Source organism: Sceloporus undulatus, chromosome 11, assembly GCF_019175285.1.
Source record: "Sceloporus undulatus isolate JIND9_A2432 ecotype Alabama chromosome 11, SceUnd_v1.1, whole genome shotgun sequence".
In the NCBI taxonomy this organism is placed as follows: domain Eukaryota; kingdom Metazoa; phylum Chordata; class Lepidosauria; order Squamata; family Phrynosomatidae; genus Sceloporus; species Sceloporus undulatus.
In genome coordinates this window covers 1,791,341-1,818,833 of record NC_056532.1, presented here as the reverse complement: position 1 = coordinate 1,818,833, position 27,493 = coordinate 1,791,341, and the positions used below count along the sequence as shown (strand labels likewise).

At 44.7% G+C, this 27,493-nt stretch overlaps 2 protein-coding genes across 4 annotated transcripts in view; one reads left to right on the top strand and one right to left on the bottom strand.

Moving 5' to 3' along the window:
- The first annotated feature begins 836 nt into the window (after positions 1-836).
- On the top strand, positions 837-18,440 carry LOC121916776 (linker for activation of T-cells family member 2-like). Of its 3 annotated transcripts, XM_042442219.1 has the most exons (13): positions 843-1,153; positions 4,795-4,907; positions 5,758-5,797; positions 7,548-7,671; positions 9,852-9,900; positions 10,661-10,698; positions 11,847-11,885; positions 12,999-13,029; positions 13,355-13,410; positions 14,992-15,045; positions 15,959-16,027; positions 16,925-16,979; positions 18,150-18,440. In XM_042442219.1, coding segments are annotated over exons 4-13 (405 nt in total). In that variant the 5' UTR covers positions 843-1,153; positions 4,795-4,907; positions 5,758-5,797; positions 7,548-7,670; the 3' UTR covers positions 18,163-18,440. The 3 variants fall into 3 exon arrangements, with proteins under 3 accessions (XP_042298152.1, XP_042298153.1, XP_042298151.1); XM_042442218.1 differs by lacking the exon at positions 5,758-5,797 and having other exon boundaries at positions 837-1,153; positions 18,151-18,440; XM_042442217.1 differs by lacking the exon at positions 843-1,153 and having other exon boundaries at positions 4,751-4,907; positions 18,151-18,440.
- Positions 18,441-19,595: 1,155 nt separating this feature from the next.
- The window catches only part of RFC2 (replication factor C subunit 2), a 15,897-nt gene continuing 7,999 nt past the window's right edge, over positions 19,596-27,493 (bottom strand). The window contains exons 7-11 of the mRNA XM_042442855.1: positions 26,214-26,371; positions 23,835-23,900; positions 21,692-21,772; positions 21,169-21,282; positions 19,596-19,866 (exon numbers count right to left, since the gene is read on the bottom strand). Of these exons, the coding sequence (XP_042298789.1) occupies positions 19,756-19,866; positions 21,169-21,282; positions 21,692-21,772; positions 23,835-23,900; positions 26,214-26,371 (530 nt within the window). The 3' untranslated portion in view covers positions 19,596-19,755. The remainder of the gene's footprint in view (positions 19,867-21,168; positions 21,283-21,691; positions 21,773-23,834; positions 23,901-26,213; positions 26,372-27,493) is intronic.

Here is a 27,493-nt window from a genome sequence, read left to right as displayed (position 1 = left end):
TCCTGTGCCCCTGACCCCAGTGAATGTAGAAGGACAAGTGTATTCAAGCCTTGCAGAGCCCGCATAGGCATTACCAAGACAGTTGAGCAATGGCTTGATTCAGAACTTGGAAAAGTCATCTTTTGGGGATTGCTCTTTCCAAACTCCTTACCCACCCTGGTTGGGGGATTCTGGGAGCTGAGATCCAAAAAGGAGAGGGTTTATGCAAGGCACTTCATTCTAGAATGGTGGGGGGGTCTGGAGGCTATGGCCTATGAAGAACGACTTAGATGTTTAGCCTGGCGAAGAGAAGGTTAAGAGGTGATATGATAGCTGTGTTTAAATAGTTGAAGGGATGTCATATTTAGGAGGGAGCAAGCTTGTTTTCTGCTGCTCCAGAGAACAAGACCCAGAACAATGGGTGCAAGCTACGGAAAAAGAGATCCCACCTCAACATTGGGAGGAACTTCCTGACCGTAAGGACTGTTCAACCGTGGAAGACATTCCCTTGGAGAGTGGTAGTGTCTCCTTCCTTGGAGGTCTTTAAACAGAGGTTGGATGGCAATCTTTCAGGGATGTTTTGTGAGTTACTGCATGGCAGAAAAGGGTTGGTCTGGACGGCCCTTGGGGTCTCTTCCGACTCTATGATTCTATGAATGTGTCAGGCATGCTGTGGTGGCTTCAGTATGGTCTGGGGAGTTTGGGGGATACGTTCAAGTCCTCACTGAGTTATGAATCTCACTGAGTGACCAGTGACTCTCCGCCTTGCAAAGTTGTTGTGACGATAAAGTGGGGAGGAAGGGAACCACATACCATTCCTGGAGGAAAGCTCAGACATAAATGAACCTACTACGTGAATGGAACAGGCTTCTCCAACAGCCAGGCTCAAACATTTTGCTTTGAAACGGGTCAAGGGGGTTCTGTGTTCCAGGTGCACGGTGCTTGTTCTAAGCCTTGTAGAGTGCAAGGGTGCCCTCCAAGGCCGAGTAGCGGATGTCATGTTCGGTGACTCAGGGCAACAGGAAACCAGAGACCTGCTCGCTGTCTCTGCGAGGAAGTTGACCACATTGCGGTTTGACTGCTGCTGTAAAATGTGAGCAAGAGAGAGGTCCGGCATGAGACGTCGGACCAAGAGCTGCTGCAGCAGAGCAAGAAGACACGTCTGAACCTGCAGGTAGGGCTCTCCTTGGGCACTTTTTCATACTCCTTCCTTGCCTTCTTAGATGCTCAATTCTGGACAGTGTGCCAGGCTAATTTTTATGCTAAAGACACTCTCCTTGCTAACCTGACTTTCTTCAGTATGTACATCTTGTAGCCTCTTTGAGACTAACATAAAGAAGTTGGCAAGCTGAACTTTCCTAGACTTATTGTGTATATATGTAGAAGTCTAGAAATGTTAGTTAAAAATTGACCCCCAAAAACCGGAGTCCGCTCAATGTTAGTACAGTACTTTAACTCTTATTTTAAAATAGGAACCATCCCCTGGTGAAAGGCAAGAGTATAATCTGTCCTGGAAACACTGACCCTCTTCGACTCTCTCATCCATCTAGCCCTTAATCATAGAATCGTAGGGCTGGAAGAAACCACAAGGGCCATCCAGTCCAATCCCTTGCCATGTACAGTACTTTATTTAGGATGAGTACATACAGTTATATCTGATGGAATTTTGCAGGCTCTTTGCCATTGTTTTCCTTCGCTTAATCCTTTAGGTCCTTTGTTATGTGGCCTTAAGTTTCACCCTCGACTTATCCACGGGTTGTGCCAAAATGCATCATTTTGGCCCCAAAACCATACAGTCATGTATATACAGTAAGTATACGAAAGCCCATGCTGCCAACTTCTTTCAGTTAGTCATAGAATCACAGAATTGGAAGAGACCCCAAGAAGGGCCATCCAGTCCAACCCCATTCTGCCATGCAGGAACCCTCCATCAAAGCATCCCCAACAGATGGCCATCCAGACTCTGCTTAAAGACCTCCAAGGAAGGAGACTCCACCATCCTCTGAGGGTGCATTTAACACTGTCAAGTAGTTCTTACCATTAGGAAGTTCCTCCTAATGTTGAGGTGGAATCTTTTCCTGGAGCTTGCATCCATTGCTCCACGTCTTATTCTCTGGAGCAGCAGAAAACAAGCTTGCTCCCTCCTCAATATGGCATCCCTTCAAGTATTTAATCAGGGCTATCATATCACCTCTTAACCTTCTCTTCGCCAGGCTAAACATCCCCAGCTCCCTAAGTCGTTCTTCATAGGCCATAGCCTCCAGACCCCCACCACTCTAGAATGAAGTGCCTTGCATAAACCCTCTCCTTTTTGGATCTCAGCTCCCAGAATCCCCCAGCCAGTATGGGTAAGGAGTTTGGAAAGAGCAGTCCCAAAAGGATGACTTTCCCAAGTTCTGAATCAAGCCATTGCTCATCTGTCTTGGTAATGCCTATGCTGGCTCTGCAAGGCTTGCATACACTCTTTGGAGGTCTTTAAACAGAGGTTGGATGGCCATCTCTTGGGGAATGCGTTGATTGTGAGTTCCTGCATGGCAGAATGGGGTTGGACTGGATGGCCCTTCTTGGGGTCTCTCCCAACTCTATGAGTCTATGATTCTATCCTATGGCATCCTGGGATTTGTCGTTTTGCAAGTCTAGCCTTCTCTGCCAAAGAGTGACAGTACCCCACAAGTATTTCTTCCTGCCGAGTAGTAGTCTGTTTCCACTGAGTAACTGATGAAAGTAGTCAGCATATACTCATGATCAGAGTCTGGGAGGAAAATACAGTTAAATTTAGCTTCTTATGTTCTAATTAGTTGCTCTTTCCTCTCGAAACTTCCCAATTTCTAGCATCGCAGAGCGTGAGGCATGCATGGAAAATGGTCGACAGCTAGGCCTCTTTGTTCGCCTTCCCATGGTCGCTTTGCCTGACCCCTTTCTTTGGATGTCCAAACGGCGATTTCAACATTGGGATCAGTTAGGGTTTGGTTTGAAGGCTCTCTATGGATACCAAAATCCATGGATGCTCAAGTCCCACTGAATACGACGGCAGAGTAAAATGTGAAGCAACACTTGGGTAGCTTCCTAGGTTTTCAAAGCTTTCCCATGCACTCTTAAGATGTCAAAATACCCGAAGAGAGCATCAAGGTTTTTAAAACATACTTGTATTGTATATCCCACTATAACGCTGTGCACATTGGCAATAACATGATTAATACATAGAGGAGCCTATTCACAGAACACAAACTCTGGGTTGGTTATAGTGCACCTCCATTTCTAGCATTCAATACTAGCGTCTGTACAAATTTCAGGTGTTCAGTGGCAACCTCGCCTCTCCACACCATAGTTCTTGACTTCATCAGCTTTGTGGTTTTGAGGTGTGTTCAGAAGTGTTTTCCCACTGTGTTCTGCGTTACGCATAAAGCATGGATAAGCTGGTAAATCAGAGCGCTTCCAAGAAACGCCCTGGTGATAAAAATGTGTGCGATCATTGCAAAAGAAAAGCAGTAGTCGTTGGAGAGAAGCTTGATGTGATGCAAGTATTTTGGTGAATATGGGTCCATGCAGAGAGGCCAAAATAAAGCTGCTTCAGGTCACTTTGGAGGTATGCTGTTTAAATGATGCATGGATCCTAAGAGTGCGGAGGTTGCGCCAAAGCCACACTCCATTCCTAAGCACTGGAGGGCAGCTTTGGTGCAGCTTCCGGATTCTTAGGGTGCATGCATCATTTAAACAGCATACCTCCAAAGAGACCCCAAGCAGCTTTATTTGGGCAGTCTGGAACAGGCCACAATATTTCAGGGACTAAGCTGAGATCAAGCAAATTTTCTCCATCTCAAGCGACAGAGAAGGAAAAGTTCAAAGATATAGCCGTGTTAGTATGTTGAGCGATCGTGTTGCACCTTGAGATTAACCGAAACAAAGAAGTTGGCGGCATGAGCTTTCCTAGACTTAAGTCTACTTCCTCCGAGAAGGAAAAGCTGCTATGTGTGCGGATTGAAGGCCAAACAAAAAGGGGGTCTGGAACTATATATCTAACAATAAAAGGATTCACCTCCTTTCACAAACATCTTTGCATCTGAGGAAGTAGTCTACGAAAGCTCAAGCTGCCATCCTCTTTCTTTCAGTTAGCCTCAAAGTTGCTACAAGATCTCTCTACACACTGATGCTACAGACTAACATGGCTATATCTTTGGCCCTATACAGACAGGCCAAAATAAAGCTGCTTCAGGTCACTTTGGAGGTATGGTGTTTTAATGATACATGTGTCCTATGAGTCCAGAAGCCGCACCAAAGCCACACTCCAGTCCTTAGGACTGGAGCATGGCTTTGGTGCGGCTTCTGGACTCTTAGGACGCATGTCTCATTTAAACAGCATATCTCCAAAGTGACCTGAAGCAGCTTTATTTTGGCCTGTCTGTATCAGGATAGTTTTCTTTTCCTTCATGTTGACTCATACAGGTCTCACCTAGGATAAAGTTCTCAGACTTCCAACTCATAGTTAGCTGTCTGCAACACTGCCCCATAGCACAAGTTATTCGGACAAATAACATACGTAGTAATCACAGCTATTAAAAATTAAACCCCCTCCCAATTCTGCAGTTGTTGTTTTTTGGCTGCCTCCAAGTCCTCTGGGACCTTGCACACGTCCTTGTTCAATGTCATCCCAATTATTTCTATCCGTTCCTCCCTCCTCCCTTTAATATTCTGAATTAAGGATGCTGTGCCCTGAAGCGCTTGTGGCGATGCTGAATTTGTGTCCTGATGGAAGCTGCAGGGCATCTTTCTACCACTCCTTCTTTTTACCGCTCCATCAATCTTTTTGTTTTCAAGGTGGAAGCCGTGGCGAGATCAAGCTATGAGCCAAATGGAATTGATTTGGGGTGCCTTCTCCTTGATGCTTTTGGGAGCACTTGTTAGCATGTGCATGAAATGTCAACGGTCTGGTAAGGCTTTTAAACCACCACCACCACATAACTGACTTGCTTCTTCTTCATGTCAAGGTCTAAAATGATAGAGCTGTGTGCATGCAGAGGTTAGCTATTATGATGAAGGAGCAATGGCTACCGAAAATAAATTGGTGACCTGGGGCTTTCTTCTTTGATCTCTTTCACTACCATTCTGTGTGGGATCAAAAACCTCCTCCACGTGGTTTCACAGAAGGCTGGAGTAAACTTTTGGGATGTGTGAAGCACCACATGAGAGAGGGTTGCCATCTGAGGGAGAGGAGGTGGGATCCAGTAGATATGGCCTGGAGAAGAGAAGGTTAAGAGGTGATATGATAGCCCTGTTTAAGTATTTCAAGGGATGTCATATTGAGGAGGGAGCAAGCTTGTTTTCTGCTGCTCCAGAGAACAGGACCTGGAACAATGGATGCAAGCTCCAGGAAAAGAGATTCTACCTCAACATTAGTAGGAACTTCCTGACAGTAAGAACTGTTTGACAGTGAAATACACTGCCTTGGAAGGTAGTGGAGTCCTCCTTGGAGGTCTTTAAACAGAGGCTGGATGGCCATCTGTCGGGGATGCTTTGATTGTGAGTTCCTGCATGGCAAAATGGGGTTGGACTGGATGGCCCTTCTTGGGGTCTCTTCCAACTCTATGATTCTATATGAAATACTTGCATCCAGTATGAGAGATGTTGGAAGCAGATCTGAGACCGGCAAAGTTGCATGCAAGCATCCTTTCTTGAAGCTGTTTTTATTTTCACTTTATGGGCTACCGCTTTTCTTTTTGCCGTTACTTTTACGCTTTCTCTTGTATGATCTTGTGTTTGTTATGTCATCTCTGCCTATAGAGAATAAATGGAAGACAAGCCTGGACAGTCAGAGGAATCCGTAAGTAGCTGATCACAACCATTACTGTGCTTCAGACATCTTTCACTTGATGCTTGCTTGAGCCCTGATACTTAGGGACAAAACGGCTGGGGTTCCAGGTTACTTCAACGGCTGCCTTTGCTGATCCCAACTTTGAGATGAACGTCCGAGGCTCTAGTGATGCTCCAGCCTCTAAAAGCAATAATTCTGGCAGACCAGGGAAACAGGGCCTTTGCAAGCAACAGCCTCGCTCTTCAGGACCCTGTTCCACTTTATGTCTGCAATAGACCACCATTTATTCCAGGGCTAAAGATTTACCTGGTTGCTTTGGCTTGCCATTGAATTAGGATTCTTGTGGGATCCTGTATACAAGGTGAAGATACTGACTGGGCTCTTTTCCCTCCACAAACCTCCTTCCCAAGTCTTTGAGAGAGATCCTCGGACGGTCAGCATACATACACTTTGTGTGCATGGAGGAGGGATGGCCAGTGTTTTTATTCTTGGTAGCTTATCCTTTCTCCAAATAGTAGTCATAGCAGAGTAATCTCAGTGACACACACACAGTCAGGCTAAAAAAGCCTCTGTTGTTGTTGTTGTTGTTGTTGTTGTTATGTGAGCCTAGAAGTTGTTTCTGACTTATGTTGATCCAAAGACGCACCGACCCATAGAGTTTTCTTGGCAAGTTTCTTCAGAGGGGGCTTGCCATTGCTATATCCTCCGAGGCTGAGAGAGTATGACTTGCCCAAGGTGGGTTTTTATGCTCAAGTGGGGAATCGAATCCTGATCTCCAGAGTCATAGGCCTACATTCAAACCATTACACCATGCTGGCTCTCAAAGCCTCTGTTACTTGAAGAGAGATTCAAGGTGCTGGACACTTAGATGGCTATGAGGCCCCTGTGTGTTGAAACTGAGCCATGTGCAAGTTGTATGCCAACTTAACGGCGAACCTGCCACAGGGTTTTCCTGGCAATGTTTGATCAGATGGGGTTTGCCACTGTCTTCCTCAGAGGCTGAGAGAGATGACTTGCTAAGGTCACTCTGGGTTTCCATGGCTGAGCGAGAGATTTGAAGCCTGGTCTCCAGAGTCATAGTCCAATGCTCAAACCACTAAGCCATGCTGGTTCCTAACCAAAACATGCTTTTGACAATGTAAGTCGAAGGCTTCATGGCAGGCATCCATCGTTTTTGGGGACTTTTCGGTCTCTGTGGCCATGTTTCTAGAAGAGTTTTATGCCTGACGTTTCACCAGCATCTGTAGCCGCGATCTTTAAGAAGGCTTTTGATATTTTCCTCCCGGAGGAAAGTGTTTTGGTGGGCTGCATGAAGCCCCTAATTCCCCAATATTATTTATTGAAGCCCCTAATGTTCCCTAAGGCTGTTCCAGACTGCCAAAATAAAGCTGCTTTGGGTCTCTTGGAGGTATGCGTTTAAATGATGCATGCGTCCTAAGAGTCCCGGACTGCACCAAAGCTGCCCTCCAGTGCTTAGGAATGGAGTGTGGCTTGGCGCAACATCCGACTCTTAGGACCCGGCGTCTTAAATAGCCACCTCCAAAGAGACCCAAAGCAGCTTTATTTTGAGTCTGGAACAGGCTTTCTTACTAAAAGCAGCAGAGCAATTTTGTTGGTGGCAGTGGAGATTCTCTTTGATAATAATGAACAGCTACAATGCCAACGGTTTGGGGATCAACTAGACCAGATCCATCAATCGGACATCCCATTTAGGTGCTAGAGCCTACTGTCTCTTAAAAGCCCCTCCATTTCCCCCCAGATGTGCAGCAGCTGACTATATAACCCCAGCGACAAGAGAGAAGCACTCGACACAAGCTCAGAGGTTACCCTCACACTCTGGGATAGAAGGCCAGCAAAGAGTGAGGTGGCACATTCTTACTCCAGTAAGTAGACAGTGGTCCCTCCACATTCATTGGGGTTGGGGGGAAAGACCCCCATGAGTGCACAGAAAAGCAAATAAGAACCACTAGGGGACACTCTCTGGGAATCTCCAGGTTCTCCAGGGCACTCTATGGTCAACATCTGCCAGAGGTTGACCATAGAATCCTGTTGGAGGACCTGCAAATGCCTAAAGAATGTTTTCTTCTCAGGTTCTCCAGCACAAACTATGGTCAGCTTCTGGCAGATTTTCGCTGGAGGAGCTAGAGATTCTAGAGAGAACGTAAAATCAAAACGGCATATAATCAATCTGCAAAGTCAAAGGTGCAAATGTGGAGGGCCAATTGTACTCTTAGCAAAAGAAACAAAAACAATTCCTACTGCTTTGGGAGGTGGACATAGGGGATACTCTGCTAAGACAGTTTGACGTCCATCCAGCCTCAATGAGCGATTGCGTTTCCCACTTGGTTCCAACACGTGCCCATGTGTCTTAAATCCTTGCTCGGACAGTGTAGGATGAGAAGAAGGCAAAATGTTCTCATTTGATGACGTCTTTTCCCTATTTTCGAACTGCTTGGATACATTTTGTAGGAAAACAGGTAAGAATCATAAAATTAATGTTTAAAAAAAGAAGACTGAATTGCCAATAAAACTGTAAACTGAGCATGCAAATGCTTGGAGGTCTTCAAACGGAGGCTGGATGCCACTGCTGGGGATGCTTTGATCTGGATTTCCTGCATGGCAGAATGGGGTTGGACTGATGGCCCTGGCGGTCTCTTCCAACTCTATATTCTGTGGGGATGCTTTGATCTGGATTTCCTGCTGGCAGAAGGGGGTTGACTGGATGGCCCTTGCGGTCTCTTCCAACTCTATGACTCTATGTGTATGGGCACACACACACATAGAGGTGGGTTCTTTTATATATATGCTACTGATATCCAATATGCACCAAATACACATGGCTGTCACCTCATTACACAAAGCACAGCAACAGCATGCACTCTGCAACGCATTATTGTTATATCCCACTTTTCCAAAGTTGGAACGCAAAGCAGCTTACAGTTTAATTTTGTAAAAGACAATTTAACAATTCAAACAATGAAAGAACCATGAAAGCATACTCTAGGTGCCTTGTGCATCTGAAATGTTCCACCTGTTGTTCCCGCCACCGTCATCTGGATCAGCGCTTCCCAAACTTTGGTCCTCCAGATGTTTTGGACTTCAGCTCCCAGAATTCCTGACTGTTGGCCAAAGTGGCTAGGGCTTCTGGGAGTTGAAGTCCAAAACACCTGGAGGACCAAAGTTTGGGAAACACAGATCTGGAAGCTTACGTTTTTCACTGTCCGCTCAAAAGCATATGGCAGGTTATGCCTGCATAGCTCACCGACCACTATTCCCCCAATATAGGGACTCAACCCGATTTGAGGAGTCATTCCCACTACCTTAAGCCTGACTGGGAAACCTCAGCCTACACAACTATTGGGGCTACAACTCCCAGAAGTGGCAACTAATGGATCCACGGGGTAGTGAATGATTCTGGGTTTCATCCTGGACTTTATAGGACTTATCCAAGGTTTGGGGAACACTGTTCAGCACTATGGACATCTTCTTGCACACCAAAAACCTGGAGGAGCTTGACAAGACACATTGCCAGGGTTCTGGGAGTTGTAGTCCCAAAAACATCACTTTCCCGAGCTCTGCCTACTTTACTGCATTGCTGTTAGGATCAGTTGAGGAAACAAGAACTCAACAAAGAAAGGACAAGATAAATATGCAACGATGAATCACCAATATTAAAAAATTATTGTGTTTACCAATATAGTCATCCCTCTGTATCCAGGGATCCTGTATCCAAGATTCAGTCAACCAGGGCTTGAAAATATAATCTTATTGAATCCATAAAGCAAACCTTGATTTGGGCATTTTATAAAAGGGACACCATTTTACTACACCGTCGTATATAATGGGACTTGAGCATCCGTGGATTTTGGTATCCACAAGGGTCCTGGAGCTAAACCTCAGCAGATACCAAGGACTCCCTGTATTAGCTATGGAGCTGTCCTACATTCAATTAGTATTACTTTCTGCAGCAATAGAAACAGCGTTTTGATACAACGCCCTTTGCATCTTTCTTCCTCCAAATAAATATTCATTTTATAGGGTTTTTTTTGTGTGTCTCTTACAGTGTCACGACAACAACACCTTAAAATGCCGTGCAACATGCCAGGGCCAAGGTAAGGAGTATCACATGGATGCGGTAGGTGTGTGAGTGGCTTTCATCAGAGTAGGCACTGGCACATGAACAATTTCTGCCTTCGCGACATCCGCACAACCACAAAAATACACCGGGATATTGCTTCTTTCTTTGGAAAAGGTAGCTCTGTCTCTCTTATCGCTTTATTCTGCAAAACACCACCTACACAGATGGTACTGTATGAGTAAATAAATCATATGATGCTACTTCCAAATTTCCTTTCTCTCTGTGTGTGTGGGATGTTCTGGAGGTGCATTTACAAACAGTTTTAGTGCATGGCTGACCATTTTCAGGGCAAAGCAAATGCCCAAAGTGAAGTCGAAGGCTTTCGTGGCCGGCATCCATCGTTTTTTGTGGTTGTGGGCAGTAGCCTCGATGTACCTGTAGTTTCTGTAGCAAGAAATGTACTTGCTAGTTTGAGGTAGTGGTGGTAACACAATCCATGTTAATATATATAAGAGGGGCCCTTGCTTACTTGCAGAATTAGATGCTCTGCAGAAGGTTCCAGCTTAAAGTACCAGGGCTGACTCAAGCTATATCTATACTGCAGAATTAATACAATTTGATACCACTTTAACTGCCATGGCTCCATGCTATGAGAGTCTGGGATTTCTGCCTCTGGTACCAAATTTGTCTCTAAAAGAAGTAATGCCCAGGAACACATCAGCTTCTTTAACTGAGGCATACCAGTCGTTCTGTTCCTAAATCCATGCCCTTCTGTGTCTTATTTTCCCTTTTAGGAAAAGCCATGAAGATCTTTCTGTAGCAAGTCACCTTGGTAAGTGTTTTCAAGCTGTTTAATACCACTGAAAAGTTTGATCCAGAAGTCCATACATAAACATGAGCTTAAATTTCTCCTTCAATAGAGGCCTGTTCCAGACAAAATAAAGCTGCTTTGAGTCTCTTTGGAGGTATGCTGTTTAAATGATGCATGCGTCATAAGAGTCTGGAAGCTGCACCAAAGCCAGACTCCATTCCTAAGCACCGGAGTGCAGCTTTTGGTGCAGCTTCCGGATTCTTAGGATGCATGCATCATTTAAATAGCATACCTCCAAAGAGACCTGAAGCAGCTTTATTTTGGCAGTCTGGAATAGGCCAGAGTTTAAATTTAAAAGTGTGTAACATTTGTGTTGCTGGACAGGCAATGGTTATTCCCATTTTACAAGACTGTGAGCTAACTCAGGAGGCCATCTTTTAGGGACACCTAAAAGGTAGCAGCAAGATTCCTACATTGAACTACAGTTTTGGACCAGATCTTCAGTGGCTTAGCCTGGAGAAGAGAAGGTTAAGATGTGGCACAATAGCCATGTTTAAATAGTTGAAAGGATGCCATATTGAGGAAGGAGCAAGCTTGTTTTCTGCTGCTCCAGAGAAAAGGATCCTGAGCCATGGAGTCAAGCTACAGGAAAAGCGATTCCACCTCAACATTAGGAAGAACTTCCGGACAGTAAGAGCTGTTCAACAGTGGAATACTCTTCCTTGGAGAGCGGTGGAGTCTCCTTCTTTGGAGGTTTTCAAACAGAGGCTGGATGGCCATCTGTCAGGGGTGCTTTGATTCTGTGTCCTTGCATGGTCTGGAGTTGGACTGGATGACTCTTGAGGTCTCTTCCAACTCTAGGATTTGTTAATTCTACGATTCTCAGTCTCAGTATTAGTATGCTATCTGGGCCTTCTGGGAGCTGTAGTCCAAAAGAATTGGACAGCCAAACAAGATCTTTTTTCCTTGTAACTTGAATCCACTGGTTCTGGTCCTAGTTGATGGATCTCTTGGAAAACAGCATCTCTAGAGACCTGTTCCGATTCAAGCTAAGTGTATGTATGCACACCATCAGATTAATCTCTGTCAGAGACCTTGGGAAGGAGTTTCACAGAGGGAAAAGACCTCTATTCATAACTTCACTGACTCTTCATGCCCCTTCTTTTCAGGGGCCTGTCCGAAACCGAGGTATCAAAATTTTGAGAAAGGTAAGTGTGCTATGGATGAAAGCCAAAGAGTGATGTTGCTTGGTTGTCGAACTAGACAGGGATCTACCCAACCATGGATCTCTGTCCATTGTAGCCTAAAAAGGTTGGCTCTGGATATTGAGATACAACCTCAGACAGCTGGGATTAATAATTTTTATGCACAGGGATCTTGAAGCACCTTTGAGACTGACTGAAGGAAAGAAGCTGGTGGCATGCGCTTCTGTAGACTAGAGTCTAGGTTCACCAAAATGGTGAAGGGCTTGGAAACCACACCTTATGAGAAAAGACTTAATGCGTTGGGTATGTTTAGCCTGGAAAAGAGTTGGTTAAGGGGTGATATGATAGCCCTGTTTAAGTATTTGAAGGGGTGTTACACTGAGGATGGAGTGAGCTTGTTTTCTGCTGCTCCAGAGACTAGAACACGGAACAATGGATGCAAGTCCCAGGAAAAGAGATTCCACCTTAACATTAAGAGGAACTTCTTGACAGTAAGAGCTGTTTGACAGTGGAAGATGTAGTCTCAGAGTCTCCTTCTTTGGAGGTCTTTAAACAGAGGCTAGATGGCCATCTGTCAGGGATGCTGTGATTGAGAGTTCCTGCATGGCAGAATGGGGTTGGACTGGATGGCCCTTGGGGTCTCTTCCAACTCTGATTCTAGATGCATAGGTCCTTTCCTTCCACTGCCTAGCTTACCTTTCCAACCCTGGCCACCCACTATGGCTTCCAGATGGTCTATTCAGGGTTTGCCGTAACAGTTGGGTGAGCGAGAAAGTTAGGCACAGCTACTAGGTGATCCTTTCTTGGTCACCTAGTAGCTGTGCCAGTCACACCGGGTGTACCAACCCACCAGGTATGCCAACCCACACACATCAAGCCCCTTCTAGTGACATCTCTGACTTTATCTTCTTCCTCGACAAGAGCATGACTGTCTTGTTCCTCTAAGCTTGTGTGATAATTTGGTTTGCCTTTGGCTTTCCTCGGTTCTTCTTTTCTTTTTGGCCCTCCCTTATATATATACATCAGTTGCAGTGCCACTGGCTTTGGCCTTGGCTGCTTCACATACATCTGAGCTGCATTATTTATCAACTAACAGAAGCTACCTTTCCCTTTCAGAGATGCAAATGGAGCAAGACCCTGCTTATGTGTAAGTCCTGGAACTAGTCCTCTGCTTGGAAATACCTAATAGGATTCAGGTCCATATCTCATCTCTGAGTCACATCCATATTTGTTTAATATCTGCAAGACGTCTTCCACAAAACAGGTTTTTAAAATCAGTTCTATTTTGATATGCCGTCTCCCATAATCCCCAGCCCGGGAGAGCCACTTTACTTCCTTGTCTGGGGTTTCTGGGTGTTGTTGTCCAGAATGATCCCCACTGCAACTCTGCTTTTGATGACTTTAATATTAAATCCAGGCTGGAAACCCTTCTACCTCTTTTGTCATGAGACTTCCCTTGTCTTTTCTTCCAGTGAGCCCATCCATGCAAACCATCACAACTACAGAAAAGATTTAAGGACTCCAAGTGGTAAGCCAACAAGGCGCATGCTATGTTTTAACTGGCCAGCATCAAGAGATCAAGTGAAATTTATCTTTAGATGAATAAAGGATCGATTAGAGTCTGCTTTTGCAACACAAGAAAGGAGAAAAGGGATGGGTCGGCCTGCAGAGATATTCCATCTCATCCAACATTGCACTGAGATATTACTGGGGAATTGGGTGGTGGGAGTATTTTGCCAGCATGGTGTAGTGGTCTAGGACAGTGATGGCGAACCTATGGCATGTGTGCCAGAGGTGGCACTCAGAGCCCTGTCTGTGGGCAAATGTGCCGTCACCCCAGTACAGAGTTTGCCAGAGTTCGTTACTAAAAAGCCAGAGGGACACGGCACTTTGCAATACATAAGTGGGTTTTGGGTTGCAGTCCGGGCACTCGGCCTCTAAAAGGTTCACCATCACTGGTCTAGGACTCTGGGAGACCAGGGTCCAAATCCTTGCTCAGCCATGGAAACCCACTGAGTGACCTTAGGCAAAGTCACACACGCTCTCTCAGCCGCAGAGGGTGGCAATGGCAAACCTCCTCTGAATAAATCCTGCCAAGGAAACCCTCATGGTAGAGTAGCTTTAGGGTCATCATAAATTATTTGAAGGCACAATGACGACGACAACAACATCTTGTAGCACCTTTGAGACTAACTGGAAGAAAGAAGTTGGCAGCATGAGCTTTTGAAGGCTAAAGTCTACTTCCTGCACCATATGCATCTGAGGAAGTAGACTTAAGTCTAGGAAAGCTCATGCTGACCACTTCTTTCTTTCATTTCGTCTCAAAGGTGCTACAAGATCTCTCTACATACTGAATCTACAGACTAACACAGCTATACCTTTGAATTCAACCACAAAGATGCAAAAACATTGTTAAGAGGAGCCCCAAGGCTGGATCAGACCAAAAGCCTGTTTGGATGTACATCCCAAAGTAGCCATACAACTTTCTCTGGGAAGGTGGAAAGCAGAACAAATCTATCCTCAGTCATCGCCCATTGCTTAGCTATAAGAAATAAGCTAAACAATTCCCATATTAATTTAGATGAGTCCATGGTATGCTATATGGAAGAACTAAAGATGTCTTCCCAAATCGGGCACTGTCCAGTTGTGCCACAACAAACTACAGTTCCTAGAATTCCATAGCATTGAGCCATGGCAATTAAAGCGGTGTCAAACTGGATTATTTCTGCAGTGTGGATGCAGCTATGGTGGAGCAGAGCTCTCCCAGGGAAGTTGGTGAATCCTTGCACTGAAGTGTCATCAAGATAGTGGCCAGATTGGAAAGAATTTCTAGTTGTGAGAGTCCATTCAACTTCAAAATATCTATGTGTCCGATGAAGTGGGCTAATCTCCTCCAAAGCTTATGTCAGATGAAACTGGCGAGTCTTCAAGGTGCCAAAGACCCTAAGCTTTTGGTAAGGGTCTTGGCTACCCTCTAGTGCAAACAAGAGGTCTTCAGACAGTCCCAATGAGTTTTCAGATTGATAGGATCAAACTGTCCAAACATTGAAGACTTCTCCTACTGTTTTCTGCCATGTTTAAATCTCAGCCTTTCCTCTCTCTTTCTCAGATGAAGATTTTCCATATCAAAATGTGGCTGGGCCATGTGGAAGCAATGCATGTGGTAAGTTCTCTACAGTGAAATGTTTCTGTGGTCCAGCATTTACTCCAGTTTACAACTTTATGGCAGGCATTCCTTTAGAGGTTGGTGGATTACAGAGGACACCAAACTAGGAGGAGTAGCTAGATGACCTTAATAGACCAGAAAACTGGGCCAAAACTAACAAAATACATTTCAACACGGAGAAATGTAAGGTACTGTACTTAGGGTGGGAAAATGAAATGCATAGATATAAAATGGGGGACACCTGGCTTAACAAGACTACGTGTGAAAGGGATCTAGGAGTCCTAGCTGAACATGTGCCAACAGTGCGGTGCGGAAGCTGAAAAGGCCAATGCGGTATTAGGCTGCATCAATAGAAGTGTAGTGTCTGGGAAGTCCTACTGGCACTCTATTGTGTTCAGTTCTGGGCACCGCAATTCAAAAAGGATGTTGAGAAGCTGGAACATAGCTAGAGAAGGGCATCTAAATGGTGAAACCATGAAGCCCTATGAGGAGAGCTGGGTACATTTAGCCTGGAGAAAAGAAGGTTAAAAGGGGACATGATAGCCCTGAAGGGATGCCATACTGAGGAGGGAGCAAGCTTGTTTTCTGCTGCTCCAGAGACTAGGACCTGGAGCAATGGATGCAAGCTACAAGAAAAGAGATTCTGATGAGGATCTTTTTGTAGCTGAATCAGGAGAGGACCCCAACTTTTGAGGCACTACAAGTAGTCTGAGGAGGAAATCCATCCTGGCCATGTGGGCTGTGGGGATTTTGAGAGATGTAGTCAAAAAAGGACCATTCCTAGTTCTGGTCATACAGAAATAGAAGGGATAAAGGCAATAGCTGGAGCAGTGATGGTAACAGCAGCAATAACTGGAGAAGGAGACGAGGCTGGAAATGACCGCTAAAGAATTCTTTTTCTTCCCAATAGTCTTGGTCAACGCAGATGTCTATGAGAACAGTCCGATTATCCAGTTATGGAAAAACTCACAGATAGCAGGTAAATTTTGGGCTGCTACTGCTCAGCGCAGTTAACCACAGATCTGTCAAATGTGATGGAAGGGCACACATCACACGCGAACTTAGTTTGTAAAGCTGGGTGCAAGGCTCAGGTTCAAAGTGCCAATGATATGGTGCAAATGAGAGGCTTCAATCCAAGATGAGAAGTCCAAATTGGAGCGTGTCCAAAGGCGGGCCACCAAAACGGTGAAGGGCCTGGAGATCATGCCTTATCAGGAAAGACTTAGTGAACTGGAGAAAAGAAGGTTAAGATGATAGCCTTGTTTAACTATTGGAAGGGATGTCATATTGAGGAGGGAGCAAGCTTGTTTATCTCTTTCAGTACTGCTACAGGTACCAGATGTGAATCCAGTTTAAAAAGCGGAGGTGGGCCATTATCTGAATGAGTGGCAATGAGATAACTGTTCTAGCTGACCTCTGGGAGAATTATTGCTACAGGCTGAGAACTTTAAAACTTGGCGTTGGGATGAATCCAAAGCTTTCCTTCCTCCGACTGTAAGATTCTTGATATTGGAGGAAGGGAAATTTTGAACCCAGCTCATCGGTCGGGTGCTCATCGATCAGAGTATTTTGGATTACAAGACATGGGTGATTCTCCTGAGATGGTTCTTAGCTGTGGACAAGTCCTTAATGTCAGTTAGATGTGTGTGGGAGATGTCTACTGGTGAACTGCATCCCGTGCTATTTAGTACATGAATGAGATGTGGCATACCTGAACTGGGTAACAACCAACAGAGCTTGGAAAGGTTGCCACATTTGGATGACTACTCCTGGAGCCTGCTGGTCCTGGTTGGCCAAAATCACTTTGCCAAGTCTGAGCATGCGATGTATTTTAGAAGAGTCCCATGTTCATGAATATTTCTCTCTCTCCATGCAGAAAACCTTTCCTCTGACGATGAACCAGATTACATCAATGCAAACACAAACCACAGGTAAGTACACAGATGCATTTGCCTTTTCTTGCTACTGTGACGCATAAGCACTGACTATTATTCATTTTAATACAGATATAATACAAAATGATATTCAACACAGAAAAATGTAAGGTACTGCACTTAGGGCGGAAAAATGAAATGCACAGATATAGGATGGGGGACACCTGACTTAAGGAGACTTATACGTGTGAAAGGGATCTAGGAGTCCAAGTAGACCACAAGTTGAACATGAATCAACAGTGCGATGCGGCAGCTAAAAAGGCCAATGCAATTTTAGGCTGCATCAATAAAAGTATCATGTCCAGATCAAGGGAAGTAATAGTGCCACTCTATTCTGCTTTGGTCAGGCCCCACTTGGAATAATGTGTCCAGTTCTAGGCACCACAATTCAAAAAAGACATTGAGAACCTGGAGCGTGTCCAAAGGAGAGTGACTAAAATGGTGAAGGGTCTGGAAACCATGTTCTATGAGGAACGGCTTAGGGAGCTGTGGATGTTTAGCCTGGAGAAGAGATGGTTAAGAGGTGATATGATAGCCCTGTTTAAATATTGAAGGGATGTCATATTGAGGAGGGAGCAAGCTTGTTCTCTGCTGCTCCAGAGAATAGGATCCGGAACAATGGATGCAAGCTACAGGAAAAGAGATTCCACCTCAACATTAGGAGGAATTTCATGATAGTAAGGGCTGTTCGACAGCGGAAGACGCTCCCTTGGAGAGTGATGGAGTCTCCTTCCTTGGAGGTCTTTAAACAGAGGCTGGATGGCCATCTGTCAATGGGGATGCTTTGATTGAGAGTTCCTGCATGGCAGAATAGGGTTGGACTGGACGGCCCTTGGAGTCTCTTCCAACTCTATAATTCTGAACATCCTTTTTGAACTGTGGTGCCCACAACTAGAAGCATTTCCCTGGCAGCAGAAAACTAGCATCTCAGAGAGAGTTTCTAACTTTTGCTGTTTTTCTAGTGGCAGTGGACTTTTCCCCCCAATGTCTTTTCAGCAGAAAAATGTGATCCACCATTTGGCAATATAATGTAGGGAAACCATTCCAAAGGAAGCTACATATAACTGGTGGGGAAGATAGGGAGAGATTTTGTTAGATGTTTGCTGAAGCCTCACGGGTTTGTGACTCTAGAAAAGACCGGCCACCTCTCTCTACTTTGCCCTTTAGGTTTCCTGCCTGAGAACCGGTGAAAAGCACTTCCAACAGTCGATGACTCCTGTCAAAAGGCGGTCACATCTTCTAAATCTAAAATGTAAATGTGAAATAGATTTAGAAGCAGCAGTGTCTAATAGTTTTGTAGCCACACCAGCCTGGCACCGTCACTACACCCCATCTATGCCGCATTGCCAATCGGAACGGAAAATAGAAATCATAATGCCATAATGTTTTGGAAGGCTGTCACCAAAGAACGGGACGTTTTGAGACAGAAACATGGACCCTTCTGTTTGTTATTAAAAGTTCTGGACTTCATAGTACTGTATCTATGTTGTTGCCGCTGTTGTTACTGTATATGCTTTTGACTCTAACCTCTTGGCATTTTCTTGGCAAAGGTTTGCGCTTTCCCTCCTCCTTGGGTGAGAGTATGAGACCTTCTGGGGATTCAAACCCTGGTCTTTGAGTTCTAGTTAAAACACAGAAACACAACATGCTGCCTCTTGTATTTGTTGTTGTGTGAAGCCCAACAAGGGGCCATTCAAACATTTGATACCTTTAGCACACAACATTCTAGCCCAGTGATGGCGAACCTATGGCACGCGTGTCAGAGGTGGCACTCAGAGCCCTCTCTGTGGGCACATGTGCCATCGTCCCAGCACAGAGTTTGCCAGAGTTTGTTACTAGAAAGCCAGAGGGACATGGCACTTTGCAATCAATAAGTGGGTTTTAGGTTGCAATTTGGGCACTCGGCCTCAAAAAGGTTCACCATCACTGTTCTGTACGAAAAGCGCTATTAGATTCTATGAAAAGTCACCTGCTCCATATGACGACTAGACAACTACTTTGAGAAAACCACACGCCGGGTATTTAACGTACTAACTTCCCCTTCTTTCTCTTTCTAAAAATGGAGGCTCCACTTAATTATGGATGTTAGCAACTCAGACCTATTGCTCCAGGCACATTTCTCCTTGACAGGAACAGGACTAAGTTTGCACTATGCGTTTCCACACACCGATGTTTCATATCTCCACTGCCTATAAGACATAGAATATAGTATGATCACAGCAGGAGAGGACAGAGTGCTTGCATTTTTAAAAGTTGTGTACAAGAGAATTTCCATGTTCATTATATGTAAGCTTGGGTTTCTTTAGTGGATATTATATGGTTCTTCTAGATGAGCCCTTAAAGCTTGGGGAGATCATTTAATATATTTCAGGAGAGCATTCAGCTTTCGATGCCTTCCCCAATGTCTGTGGGACACCTCTTGATGAAATCTCCTTAGCACCAGATCCATACCTTTTCTAGAAGTAGTAATGCCTTACTCAGAGCACAACTAATAGATGTAACATTTTTAAAAAGGGACATTAGAATCTTGACAGTGGAAGTTTTAAGGGGAAGAGAAACAAAGAGGCATTTATTAATTGTGAAATTCCTGTTGCCACAGTGAAACAAGGCACCTGCCATTTCTGTATCAAACTTTATTTAGCGCAAAATGTTTCCTAAAATCTACAAGTCAATGAAAGCATAAAAGAGGTTGGACAGCTGTATCCAAATCCGTCACGCCTGGAACTGGCCCACCGGATCTCTTCCTTACAAACCCAGGCCACCATCTTGCTTCTCAGCTTGCTGCAGGGGCAGCTGTCTTTTGACAGAGCCGAGCTAGTAGGCCTGCCATTTGTAAGAGTGAGTTCACTCCCTCTGCTATCTTCATGTGAGTATAGCCAATTTCCTAACCGTACAAAGAAAACAAAAAGCATAGATCAGGGAGTGCAAAATCTCAAGTCCTGGGGCCAAATCTGGCCCTCCAGTCTTCCTCAGTTAGGAGCCTCTTCCTCCCCATTATACCACTCTTTGGTAGTTTCCCTACTTTCGTGAAGGCTTTTTGCCATTCAGGATTTAAAATGTCTCCTCTAAAGCTTAGAGGTTGTCCACACTGGCAAAATAAAGTACTTCAAAATGACATATGTGACCAAACTGGGTGGAAACCGACTTTGGGGCTAAAACATGGAGCAAAAAGAAGCTCCGATACTCTGACTTAACACCAACATATAAACAGCACAAGCGTGGTAATGCCCAGGCAGTATATGGAAGCATGTGCCCTAGGACCAATGAGACACAGCCACTGGCGTCATTGCTTGCCATACTTTTTTATGTTTGAGCATACAGGCGCAGGAATGGCCTGCTGTACCATTGACCCATCACATCACTAAGCTGTCACACAGTCCACAATGTGAAAGTATGACAATGCAGGTCACCAATAATGCAATGGATGTAATTAAAACATATACAAACATACAACATCCAATGGGGTGGAGGGGGTAAAGTGGGCATGTATGAGGGGCTGCCATGGTTGTGCTTTGTGTCACTGGATGCACCAATACACTGTACTGCAAGTGTATCGCTCATGCAGCTGTGTGACCGGTGACAAGGGGCATCCAATGAGATGGCAGCTGGGCAGGAAGAGGAAGGTTATTCAAGTCTCTGGTGGTGTGTTTGTGCGATGGTGCACACACATTGGAAGGAGGCCAAAAAACCCACCAAGCCAAGATATGCAGTTTGACACCATATGATGTGGGACTGCCCATGGGTGTTTGGTCTGGCTTGGATGCACGCTATGCAGACAGTAGTGTTTTCAACTGGTTCAGGAAAAATCATCTTGGATTTTCCTCTCCATCTGCTCAGTCCCTCAGTTACTGACAGTAAGATCTTTAAGCCAAAATCTCCTGACTTTAGTTCTACCTTATTACCTGTCGCCGTCACTCTTATAGCAGATCCCCGCTCTTCTGATTCATACACCTGGTTTTACCTTTTCTTATGGCAAGATACCAAACTGCAGTACATATATATGTGAATGTGGTTTCCCACATATTTCAGTCATGGTGCTTTCTGTTTTCTTTACCATTGTGAGGAAGAGGCTTCTACTTACCTTAAGCAAAATGGGTGTAGAATAACTGATCAACATACATGCATGTGTCAAGCAAATTCTCTCACTTAGCTGGTACAACCCAATGCCACTTAGACACCAACCGACCTTAATAAATTCCAGCTTCAGATACTCGGCCATCTGGAAGGTTTTGCACACTCTGAAAATGTTGCCAATGATGTCTTCAGGTGAGTAGCCAAGCTTCCACAAATGGGCCAGAATCTGGGTGAAGAAAGAATAGAAAGCCATGTTCCAACTCACAACACAAATCAAAAGAGCAAGGTAACAGCAGCACAAACATAGCCATTCATAAACATTAGGTTCAAGATAAAGCAAATGCAGACAGTTGAACAGTGACACAAGATAAAAGCTGAAGCCCCCAAAAGCAATACGTTTTAACTGTGTGTGACTGGTGACAACATTGCTTCCTGGGCGAGGCCCTTGCTTTTTGGAAGAATGCAAAAGTGTTAGTGCAAGAATAGTTCTTCAAATGTTGTCAGTCTACTCTACAACTTCCATCAGTCCTGAAGCTTGCATCCTTGTTCTCCAATGGACTGAAACATTTGCCCTTTTATCCTGGCCAGAAAACAAAAAGGGGACAAGGAACGAGCAATTCCTCTCACGCACCCACCTTGTAAGCTTCATCGATATTTGCGCTGACACAGTGCCCAAGCATCTCCTTCACCAGCAAGGGATGGGGCTCATCGCATACCTGCAGCAAAGGACAGAACCTACTAGTCAGACAAGATCCCCCAACAGCTTGAAAAATATAAACTGAGCAAGATGATAATCATCCTTGCAGTAAAAACCATCTACACCACAGATTAACAAGTGATTTCAGTATCGCTTTCCTGTGAACTGGCATGTACAAAAAGGGAGTGCGCTAGGAGTCTTCAGAAGAGCATTCTCTGCTTTCCCCCAAAATACAGTTCAAGGATCTCCCTACAGAGAGTTGGGCAACAAAAAACCTTGACAACTGGAGCATGTCCAAAGGAGGGCAACTAAAATGGTGAAGGGTCTGGAAACCATGTCCTATAAGGAACAACTCAGGGAGCTGGGGATGTTTAGCCTGGAGAAGAGAAGGTTAAGAGGTGATATGATAGCCCTGTTTAAATATTTGAAAGGATGTCATATTGAAGAGGGAGCAAGCTTGTTTTCTGCTGCTCCAGAGAACAGGATCCGGAGCAATGGATGCAAGCTGCAGGAAAAGAGATTCCAGCTCAACATTAGGAAGAATCTCCTGACAGTAAGAGCTGTCCAACAGTGGAACACACTCCTTCCTTGGAGTGTAGTGGAGTCTCCTTCCTTGGAGGTCTTTAAGCAGAGGCTAGATGGCTATCTGTTGGGGATGCTTTGATTTGGATTTCCTGCATGGCAGAATGGGGTTGGACTGGATGGCCCTTGTGGTCTCTTCCAACTCTATGATTCTATGATATATGTAAGGATTGTGAGGAAGATATGTGCAAGTTATAGAACTAAGACACACATACCCTTCCATTGTGCCATTTAAAGCTTATTTCTTTTTAAATACATTTTAAGAAAAACCAATGACAATTCTCCTGCACCTCTGAAAGTAATTATTTCAGAATTAAAGTAGGATGAGGGCAACAAGTCTATCAAACAAAACTGGAAATGCATTGTTCGTGAAAGTGTTGCAAAAACATCCTCTTCCTCTGCAGAGTAGGATACTAATGGTGCAGTGAGGGAAGGCTCACTCCATCCTCATACCACATCCACTCTGAATCTACCCCACCAATCCTTTTCACAGGCCAAATCTAATGTTTAAGCATTTCTGTAGAGATTCTCAGCATGTGCGGATATGGGAGAAGTCCCGGCTTCAGTCCCCAGCATCTCCAAGTCCCCAGTATCTCCAAGTACTGCTGGAAAGAATCACTTGGGATGAAACTCCCAAGTCAGGTAGCACTCAATGGGATACAGCAGACAACTATGAGTAATGCTGTGGCTAATGGCACAACTGGACTCAGGCTAAAAGAACATTCATCTGTTGATGTACTCACAGGTGAAATGAAAGTCTGAAGCTGCACAACACATCTTATAGGAACATGGAATGTGAGAAGCATGAAATGGAATATAAACATTGCAATATTTGAGATGAGTGAACTAAAGGAATGGAACACTTGGATGAAGGAACAGAGGGAATGCTTATCAAATTGGGAGCCAAATTAGGAGGGGTAGCTAATACCCCAGAGGATAAGATCAAAATTCAAAATGGCCTTAAGAGATTAGAAAGCTGGGCCAAAAATAACCAAATGAATTTCAGTGGGGAGAAATGTGTAAGGGACTACACTTAGGGAGGAAAAAATGAAACGCACGGATATAAGATATGTTCCCTGGCTTGACAATACATGGTTTGTCTTTTTTGCAAATTATCAACTTAACTTGCACACTGAACCTATCATACGTAAAGCGGGAAGAGACGCAGAAAGAGGCATGAAAACTGAAGGAAGGAACACCAGCAATTTAAGATATGCAGATGACACCGTATGACTAGCCGAAAATAGCAAAGACTTGGAACAGCTATTGAAGAAAGTCAAAGAAGAAAGTGCAAAAGCAAGTTTCCAGTTTAAAATTAAGAAAACAAACCTGACAGCAGTTAACAACAACAACAAAACGGAGAGGAAAAAGATCATTTGACAGTGCCAGCCTTTCCAGCCTTCCACAGTCAGTTGCCTGAACCAAAATCCCAGCTTGTGCACGAAGCACACTTTCCTTTGCCTTTCGTCAAGCTCCAAAGAGAGAAAAGTTTTACTAACCTTGAACACATTCTCGCTGTTTACAAAACCAAATCCAGAATGGGTGGACTGCAAGTTGTTCAGTGCCTGTTGAAAGAGTAAGGTGGTTTTTGGAACAGATAAATGGCAGATACCAGACTCTCAGAGAGACAAGACCTTTTGGCTGGCTTCCTGTTAGTGACATATGCAAGTTTAAGTCTACTTTAGGACCATGAATCTTTTTTTGTCATCTATGTGGAGGTTGATATTTATTTACCTACTTACTTATATCCTCGTCCACCTTCCTCAATTACCAAAGCTGCGATCAGGACTCAAATGTCCATTCCGTGGCTGGAGGAAAATGAGGAGGATCATGGCAGAAGCTATCATTGGCCTGTGAGTGGTTATTGCCAGACACTTCTCCAGTCCACCCCTGCTCTTCGGTTCAGGGGGACTACAGCAGAAAATCTTGTGGGTGACAAGCAGGGAACTGCAGCAGAGTTCTGCTTGGGTAATGCTTATACTACACTTGGCCTTTTGCAGGGTAGAAAGGCAGCACCAGTGGTGGCAACACACATATCTGAGTGACACACTGCACTTTAATGCTTTCCCCAGTTCAGGTCACTAGGGGAAGGTGGATGAGCCAGGCAGCTGTTGAATCATAGAATCATAGGGCTGGAAGAGACCCAAGGGCCATCCAGTCCAACCCCCTGCCATGCAGGAACTCTCAATCAAAGCATCCCCGACAGATAGCCCTCCAGCCTTTGCTTAAAGACCTCCAAGGAAGAGACTGCACTACACTCCAAGGGAATGTCTTCCACTGTCAAACAGCTCTTACTGTCAGGAAGTTCCTCCTAATGTTGAGCTGGAGTCTCTTTTCTGTAGCTTGTATCCACTGCTCTTGGTCCTGTTCTCTGCAGCAGCAGAAAACAAGCTTGCCTCTCTCTTCAATATGACATCCCTTCAAATATTTAAACAGGGCTATCGTATCACTTAAACTTCTCTTCTCCAGACTAAACATCCCCAGCTCCCTAAGTCATTCCTCATAGGACATGGTTTCCAGGCCCTTCACCATTTTAGTCACCCTCCTTTGGACATGCTCCAGTTTCTCAACATCCTTTTTAAATTGTGGTGCCCAGAACTGGACGCAGTATTCCAGGTGAGGCCTGACCAAAGCAGAATAGAGTGAAGATGAATAGAAGCTCAGTAATTGCAGAGTTCAGGCAAGCTTTGCTGTCATGAGCTGATACTACAGAGAGTGAGATAAGGCTTTCTTAATGCCACTGAGCTGAAATGAAAAACAGAACTGCACTCTTCAATGATCCCACCTCAGATAAGGGGCTCTCCATGACTAAACTCCCATGTGTGTCCTCTGGGTTTCTTCCCATTCTTATTTTCTCTCCTTAGATGGGCAAAAGAAGGCTTCCAAGCCCTTTCCCCAGAAATCTTTCCTCAACTGTAAAGTGTCCTAGAGGTGGATCCACATTGCATAACTACATCCATTTGATACCACTTTAACTGCCATGGCTCCATCCTAGAGAATCATGGGATTTGTGAATTATCTAGCCTCTTTGAATGATCTAGGCCAGTGTTTCCCAAACTTTGGTCCTCCAGGTGTTTTGGACTTCAGCTCCCAGAAGCCCTATCCAGTTGGCCAATAATCAAGAATTCTGGGAGCTGAATACCAAAACATCTGGTGGATCAAAGTTTGGGAACCACTGATCTAGACCATTCCCCTGGACTATGGCACTAGAACTCTTTAGCATAGAGGTCCAAATCTCTCTCAAGACTACAAAACTAATTCCGGATGAAACTTTGGCAATGAAAGCAGCATCCAAGCGTTATCGTTGCCTAGAGTAGCTACATCTTAGATACATGTGAGTGCAAATGGGTGTGTGGTCCCTGACTCCGCTAACAGCATCACATCCAAAAGCACTGTGGACCTCTGGTTTAGAAAGAACCAAGTGGAGTCTCCTTCCTTGGAGGTCTTTAAGCAGAGGCTGGATGGCTATCTGTCGGGGATACTTTGATTGAGATTTCCTGCATGGCAGAATGGGGTTGGACTGGATGGCCCTTGCGGGCTCTTCCAACTCTATGATTCTATGAAGACTGAACACGACGTTGTCAGTTTTCTTACTTTCTTGTAAAGCCCTCTCTTGAGGTTTTGACCACAGCAACCCTGCTGCGTTGCTTGTCAACAGTGCAAGCCACAAGGCTTCTGCAGAACCTGGGTATCCTCTGGCTAGGGCCAATGCTAAGTTTCACCTAAACACAGGGCCTTGGGAACTAATAAGTGCAAAACCACACAGCTTAACCATAGCACACTGCAGAACAGAGGACGGAATTCCCCACTTCATGGGCTGATTTAAAATACAAAACTGCAGAAGCGTCTACATGTTGGGCTTTTGCTTTTCTACCCACCTGCCTCATGTCTCCCTGGGCTGTGAAGATAATGGCTTCCAGTCCATCGTCTGTATACTGGACGTTCTCCTTCTCGACAATTTTCATGAGCCTGGCAAGGACCTGAGCGTCTGTCAGTTTGGTGTAGCGGAGCACTGCACAACGGGACTGGATGGGTTCTAGAGAGAGGGAGGAGAAGGCATGTTTAGGAACACAAGAAGCTCCATTCTGTCTACACCGAGTGGCAGAAGATTCCCAGGGTTTTTCTTTTCTTTCTTTTTATCTTTCCTTTGTACTTTTGAGATTTACATTTCATCTTAGGAAAAGACAAAAGGAAAAAGCAAACATTTCCAAGACTTGTTTAATTTTTCTCCACTGTTGCACTTTTATCCTTTTACTTAATTACTATCCATCCATCCGAGGTTTTAGAATTAACAAGCAATTCTTTCTATAAAACCTGATTTGTTTGTGTCTCCCTTATCCCAGTTGCATGTATGCTTTATTCACTGTGGCTATTTCTGTCTTGGTTTTACATTCTGCTTCTATATTCTGTTTTACTGTATTATTGCTATATTTTTAACACAGAGAACACTACCCAGAGAACTTTAGATATCAGGAGCCTTAAAGGTGAAACAAACAAAAACTTGCAACCAAGCACAGCATTATGATGTTCAGGATAAAAACTCCATAGTTAGAACTCTTCAAGAGAAACACTTCAACGATTTGAACGGAAGCTGTGCAAGAAACAAGACACTTGTATTTTCAGATCAATTTCCAACATTGCTGTCCTATATCCAATTGCCAATACCAAGCAGAGTAGACCCACTGAAACAATGGTATTTCCCTGAATGTTGACTTACCTTTCAGCAATTAACTGAAATATAGGAGGATCTCATGATAACATTTAGGCGTTTGACTTCTTTGTCACCCTCACCCCCTTCAAGATTTTGCAGACTGGAAATGAAAAACTCCCTCCCTCCATGATAACTGTCATCCTTCGGCCTGTGAGGGAGTGAATAGGCAGGCCCAGCTCCATCAGGGATAGCCTGAAGAAGAGCCCTCCCTCCATCATAACTGTCATCCTTTGGCCTGAGAGGGAGTGATCAGGCAGGCCCAGCTCCCCCAAGGCTAGCCTGAAGAAGCCCTCCCTCCATGATAACTGTCACCCTCTGGCCTATGAGGGAGTTGACCAGGCAGGCCCAGCTCCCCCAGGGCTAGCCTGAAGAAGAAGAGCCCTCCCTCCATCATAACTGTCATCCTTTGGCCTGAGAGGGAGTGATCAGGCAGGCCCAGCTCCCCCA